The sequence below is a fragment of the Chelonoidis abingdonii genome, chromosome 2 (assembly GCF_003597395.2).
Source record: "Chelonoidis abingdonii isolate Lonesome George chromosome 2, CheloAbing_2.0, whole genome shotgun sequence".
Taxonomy (NCBI): Eukaryota; Metazoa; Chordata; order Testudines; family Testudinidae; genus Chelonoidis; species Chelonoidis abingdonii.
The window spans coordinates 230,780,248-230,787,169 of NC_133770.1; the positions used below are offsets into that span (position 1 = coordinate 230,780,248).

Below are 6,922 nucleotides of genomic sequence, written 5' to 3' on the forward strand. Positions count from 1 at the left end.
CCAAGCAAAGTCAACGGCGGTTTGCTTATTTCATGACCTCATGTTCATTATATGAATAGACGTTTTCGCCTATGCTAGAAATTGCAGCATAAGAATTGCAGAAATTGCAGAAATGCTGCCGTGAATTTTATATATAGTCATTCACTAAATTTGCAGAGCTATTAAAATGTTTGCTGCGCAGAATTTCTTCCTCTTGAAGTTGGATGTTCCCCAAAGTACTTGTGCTGTCCCTGAATTTGAAAAGGATTGCTTGAATATACTCTCTTCCAGGGGTCAGATCCTGCAGAAGGTAGGAATTTCGTCTGACCTAATCATAAGGACTGGGCCCCAATGCAGTGGCGATTGATCCGAAGTCAATGGAAGTCTATTCACGCCAAAAGGTTTTAAATCAGTCCTCGAAATACAATCAGCAGCAGATCAGCTGGGAGCTAATAGTTCGCTTTCTCTTTTAATTTTAAGTTATCTTGCTTTCCACTCCTACTTTGAATATTCACCAATGTGCAATGAAAGGGTGTACTTTTTCTCGTCGCGTTAATTTAATCCAGTTAAAAAATATCTTTCGCCCATTTTTTTCCAGTACTCCACTAATATGTGACTCATTGCTGAAAAGCTACTAAACCCCTAGCCTAAGACTCTGAGGGGTCCAGGGTCACCAGCACATCCAGACTGGGCACAATATTAAAGTCGCAGCCACAAATGGATGATCACCATATTTAAAAAAAAAGAACACGAAGGGAGAAAGGCTTAAGGAGAGAGTACGGGAGTTAGCGCAATAGTTTCTATTTGAACTCTTGAAAATTTAATTCTAATAGGCATTTCTGATTGTTGTAATCAATTATACTATAATAATGCATTTTTGCTGACAAAATTAAAATATCTAGATTATTGAATCTATTTTAAAGCTAATTTTAAATATATAATGTGGAAAGATCATTTTGGTACTGAAACAGTTTGCGGCTATTTATAAAAAGCAGCTTATTTTCGTAACAATTTTTGTAGCATCTGCCACAAGAGCCAAAGAGACATAGATACATTTAAAATCGTGCCCTTGATACTTCTCAGTTTTGTCTGTTCCGTTCCCAAACTTTCTCGGCTCGAACAAACATTCAGATGGGGGATGCCCAAAATGTGTTTTTCTTTGTAAAGATGTTAGTGAAACTAGCCCTTTGGTAACGGGTTGGAATCTTTGCGACAGGGAAATATACAACGTCCTAACACTAGGATTTAAACACAATAATTTATAACAGATACATGAGAAATCTAAGCATTTCTATGGCTTTAGAAAAGGGGATACAAAACCAAGAATGGGCCCAAAAGGAAGTCACAAAATTTAGTTACTTCGGTCGCAATAGGGCATCTCAAGGTATTGCTTTCTTGAATCTCTACTAGATATTTCAATTCTTATTTTACAGGAAACATGCAATAAAACGCTGGATTTCATTAAAGGCGAGGCTGAGTTCATTCATGAATTCAGGAGAGGATTCATGTAGTGTGAGATTATTTGCATGTAGCTGTTGTCCAAACAAAGGTGTCCTTAACCAAATAAGCCTCTTTGATCTTATGTTTAAAGCTCGGCGCTGTTCTAAGATAAGCATTCATGCATTTAATAGCGCCATATAACAGTGCAAACATTAATCTGAGGCTTTATGAAAAAGTTGTAATTTTATTGATCTTGTATGCCACATGAACACACAATCTAATATATTGATTTGATTTTATGTTTATGTTTGCAAAATACCCAGCGATGTATATTTACTTCACAGTTGTTTACCTCATATATTCATGTTAGGAGCATGGTATGTTCACCATACTTCTAAATACTCAAAGCATCCATGAGGTGAAAGGATTACTGTAAAGTGAACACAAGTACTGGGCGTTATATTACCACGTCCAAGCTCTATGTATTGAAAACACATCACTGAAAATCTATTGTTTGTACGGACTACAAGAAGGAAAAATTGATGTGAGAGTACAGGCTTTAATTTAATGAGCTATTCACTGGATGCAAAGTACTGAGATGCCCCTTTAACTTACATGTGAACGATGTTCCTTCCCTAGGCTACTAAGCTGGAAATTTCTGTGCTCGTTACGAAATTTAGAGAAAAGAGGTATCAAGTTTTGCTAATGATTTAGCTAATCCCCTCCCACCCAAACCCTACCTAAAATTTAAAAATGGTGGAGCTAATGTGAAGTTTGTGCCATCATATTGATGGCTCTGCTTTTATGGTTTATCCCTCTTCCTAATATTTCTCTGTCTTGACTATTTATATTACAAGTTCTTGGGGAGCACTTAGGATTCAGTGTCCGTACAATGCCTATCCAATAGGTGCTGCTCTTGTTTGGTCCCAGTTCAAGACATCAGCAACATAATTATTACTAGGATACATTCAACTGTGTTACAAATGAGTTTACATAGTTTTAGAAGGGGATTTCTCACAATAGAGCATAAACCCACAGGCGCTCTTTCCCCTCGCATTGTGATCTGAATCCTGGAAAAATCCGTCCCCGCCGGGCGCTGTCTGTCTTGTAACCTGCACAGGTAAAGAGTCGCTGGAAGGGGCGGGGCTGGGACTCTTCCACTCCCAGCTCGGAGCGTCGAGCCCGCCCAGTCACAGTCCCAGCCCAGACACCCCCGCCGTCCCCGCCATTGGCCGCGGCTCTGCGGGAATAGCGTGCCGCGCCTGCCAGCTCGCCAGCGAGTAGCCTGTGCCCCCCTCCACATTGGAGCCCTGCTCCCAATCACCGTGCCGTTCCCCCCGCCCAGTGCGCTGCCCAGCGGAAGCTGTCCCTGCTGCCCCAAGCCGACCAGGGGAGAGGGCTGCTCGGAGCAGACGGTCCTGTTTCCTGCCAGCTGTTTGCCCGGCGAGGGGTCCGGAGCGGGGTCCGGGTTCAGGCCGGCTTCCTCCCGTTGGCTCCGGCCCGGCTGCCCCGAGATGCGAGCGCCCGATGCGGATACCCAGCAGCGACGACCAGACGCTGCCAGATGCCGCTCCCCATTCATGATGCCAGGCCGGGGCCCGCGGAAGGGCGCAGAGTCCACTGCAGAGCCTCCTCGCGGATCGCCAAGGGAAAGATGACGAGAAGCGCACCCGGAGAAAGGCAGGCGTCCTGCGTGTCAGCCGGGCCAAAAGCGAGTCCCGCATCGCCGGCCATGACGCCTTCATCGGGGTGCCAAGGACGAGCGCAAGCGGCTGGCGCAGCAGAACCGGACCTGACAACGCGGAGCACTCCCAGCAATGGCGGGTGAGTGTCCGCTAGTGAGCCGGCCCCTGAGTCGGGCAGGGGGACTTCTCCGACCCACCTGCCCCGGCCGCCGGACTGCCGGTGGGGAGGGTCCCCGCCCCTCTGCGACGGCGGCGCGGAGGAAAGGCTACGAGATGCCTGCTGGTACTGCCCGCGGCGAGGAGTGGAGCCGGGGCTGGCTCACACAGCTGTACTGTGTGTAGGGCTATGACGCGCGCGATCTCCATGTGCGAGTAATAGCTATGATCTCTGGGCGCCGGGACTTGGGTCTCTCGAGTTCTGATCCATACACTTGTCGCTCTGCGACATCATAGCAATGGCTGGTACAATACCTGTTTCCAATCTGTGTCTGCTGGTATGTGATGTCAGATGCGCGCCACACGGTGCGTATCCCCGTGGACGTATCTCCCTTCTGGCATCGGGTGTGACGCCGGGGCGGAGTGGGTATGGAGCCGCGGGCGTTGGGGCTGCATGGTGGTGATGGGGGGGCAGGTGTCTCGGCCGACGCAGAGGAAGGGCGGCGAGGGCCGCTACATCGCTGCAACGTATTCTCATAGGCATCGACGCTACAGTACGCTATGCCGAGATCGCACCAGACCTTATACGCCGTATCCTCTCACATGGGACAGTCGCAAGGCGGCCACGGTGCTGGGTCGGGGGCGCATGGACAGGCGCGGACGAACTGAGCGCAGGTGAACCGACGGTTGTCGCTCCGCCCCGCATGGAAAGCCTGGAAGGCGCTTCGCTGGCAATGCGAAGAAGCCGCTCGTTTCGGTGAGGAGGCGGAAGCGTCTGCGACGGTGCAGCACTATACAGGCACCCATCCCAACTACAATGTACCGGCCGCGCCGGCGGCAGCACCGGAAGCGCCGTCGAGAAGCGTGAAAGCGCGCTGTGAAAGCGGCTTCCTGGCGCACGGGCTGGCGGAGGGCCGCCGGCGCCGGGCTGGCCAGCCGGCAGGGCACAGGATGTGCGTGAGAGCCTGGCGCTGCCCTACGCGGGCAGAGCTACCAGCCGTGCCAGAGCGCGCTGCCCCCGGGCGCTGGGGCGCACTACCGGGACTGCCACCCCTGGCTGCTGCCCTTCGAGCTACAACCTGCCGACCCGGACCCTCCGCTGGACGCGGCGGACGGGACGCGAGCCGGCCTTTTTTCACCCGCCTCTGCAGGACGAGTGTCAGCTGGCGCCCTACGGCTACCCCGCGGCCGAGTACCCCGCGCACGGGCCCGAGAGTCAGGCCAGCGCCGCGCTCCGCAGGCACCTGCCCCGCGCCGAGCCGCTGGGGCAGCTCAGCTCCCTGCAGAGCCTGCTGGGCTGCCAGGGCCCCCTGCACGCCTACTACGGGCAGCTGTGCCCGCCCGCCGGCCAGGCCCGCGCTCCCCAGCTCCCGCCGCAGCCCTGCCAGCCCTCGCCGCCGCCCGAGGCGCAGCAGTGCAGGGAGCCGCTGGAGCACCTGTCGCAGGACGAGCTGCTGGGCGACGTGGATCGCACCGAGTTCGAGCAGTACCTGCACTTCGCCTGCAAGCCCGAGCTAGGGCTCCACTTCCCGGGCCACGACGCCGGCCTGGCCGCTCCAGACGCCCACGGGCCCATCTCCTCGGTGGTTTCGGATGCGAGTACTGCTGTATATTACTGCACTTACCCAGACGCCTAAGAGAGACGGTCACTCCCAGAGCTCTCGCGGTGCGACGTAGCTGGGAGTCGGTGGCGGACTCCCTGGTGATGGGAAGCCTTGTACAGAAGGGTGTGTGCTTTGCTCCTATTTATGTAATTTATTGGGATCTTGAGAAATGACAGGTGACAGAGACCCACTCAAGGTTTGAAAGACAGCTCTCCATCTGATCCCCAAGTGTTTCACCCTGGACTGAAAATTAAAACTATTTAAACTTCAGATAGCTGCACAGTTGGACTGTAACTTATCAGCTCCTGGAAGAGTTCAGGATGCTGTTTAAATGTTGTGACTGTTCAGTTTTATACATATGGAATTTGGGTTTTGTACAGACTAATTTGCACTTTTTACAAATAAATGGAAAAATCATAAATGTTTTCACCTTTATAGCCCCTTACATCTACTATTAGTATTTTAATGTATATGGTAGCTAACCACTTAGATAAATGTCCTCTTTTCATTGAAAGCCTTTACAGTAAAGAGAACTTCATTGTACTTAAATATAAGTAATCCAAGGTAATGTCAAACGACTTTTTTTTTTTAGCCCTGGTCTTATCTCAGTTCAATGGCGGAAGGATGCGATAAAAATCTATCCCCTCAAAATATTGTTTTCTCTTAGAAAATTCAGACACTGTTGTTGTTTTTTTTTAAGGAATTTGATTTGGAGAGGCTAATAGAGTCTAATTGAACTTAAAAATTTTAATATAACCTGTTTTATCTGTATGCATATAGTGAAATTGAAGTTAAAAGGGAAAGGAAAGATTACACCAAAATATTTAAGCTCTTGGTTATGCATCTAATGAATAGTCCAGATGTTTGAGTTCATTGGGAACAGGATTGGTCTTTAAAAGTGCCAACCAACAAATGCAACTAGCTCCTGTAGAAATAATGGAGTCTGCGACTGAACACCTGTCTTCGGTGTATGTGGAAAAGGATTCACTTATGGGAAAAGACTGAAAGGAGTCAATGTCCCCTCAAGCATAAATCTGACATTGTATTTTAGTTAACACACTGTAACACACATGTGAAAATGGGAGGCTTCTAGAGTTCACTGTTAAAAACACATGCATAATTATACAGGATTAAAATATTTAATTTCAGAAAACGTTTTCAACTAAGAGGAAGTAGGGGTGGATCAGGTGGTGACATTGGATTTATAAATTCATATTCAGTTTTGGGGCAGGCTTCTGCTTCCTTTATTTATCCTAAGTTAACACTTCACTCCCAGTGAAATCAGTGGCACTATTTTAAGTATTGTACTGACCCAGGCATGAGTGGCAGAGTAGAGCCCTTGGAGATGGGGTGAGAGGGAAGGTCTAGCTATCCTATGATTCACCTGACTTTTATCTGGACAGTGAAATGAAATAGTGTCCTTTACCTGAAAACTGATGCAGACAGTGCCTGATCCAGGAATGTTGGATCAGGCCCTAAGGCAGTTATGTGGTATTATGTCTGAAATGTAGCATATGACTTTATTATAGTAGCAACTTTTGAATTAGAACACAAAGCTCACTTTCTTTGTACAATGTTCTACTCTCAAGATTCCTAAAATAGTGGGCATCATTCCCTGTTGCTCTTTTCACTGCACAGTGGTGATGTGACTATGTGTGCTGTTTATTCCACACCATTCTGTGTCTCCTCACTTAGGTTAGCTGAGAGCAGATCCCTTGTGTCTGGAATTCTACAGATAAATTAATTTGTCCTATATATGCAAAAATATCACATCGGACATAGGGTTTGCCTAGGAGTAATAACAATTTGGTACATATCATTAGGGGGAAGCCCTTTCAAACAAATTAATTAGGACCAGATTTCAAATGTTACCATACCTTTGCCTACGTTTTTTGCGCCTGGAAATTACAGGCACAATTTAGATAATTTATACTTCTAAATACTCGATTGTGTGGGCAGTTGGATTTAAATATTCTAAATTGCCTATGTTTCTGCAAAATCTCTGCTGGGCACCAATCAGTGTGGTATTTGAGGGAAAGGAAAAAGTCTACTCAAAAG

At 48.2% G+C, this 6,922-nt stretch overlaps 1 protein-coding gene across 1 annotated transcript; it reads left to right on the plus strand.

Moving 5' to 3' along the window:
* Positions 1–3,236: 3,236 nt before the first annotated feature.
* Positions 3,237–5,094, plus strand: SOX17 (SRY-box transcription factor 17). The gene is given in 6 exon segments (XM_075062027.1): positions 3,237–3,243; positions 3,973–4,079; positions 4,081–4,119; positions 4,122–4,172; positions 4,174–4,374; positions 4,376–5,094. Coding segments are annotated over 6 exon segments (927 nt in total). The 3' UTR covers positions 4,898–5,094.
* Positions 5,095–6,922: the final 1,828 nt, after the last annotated feature.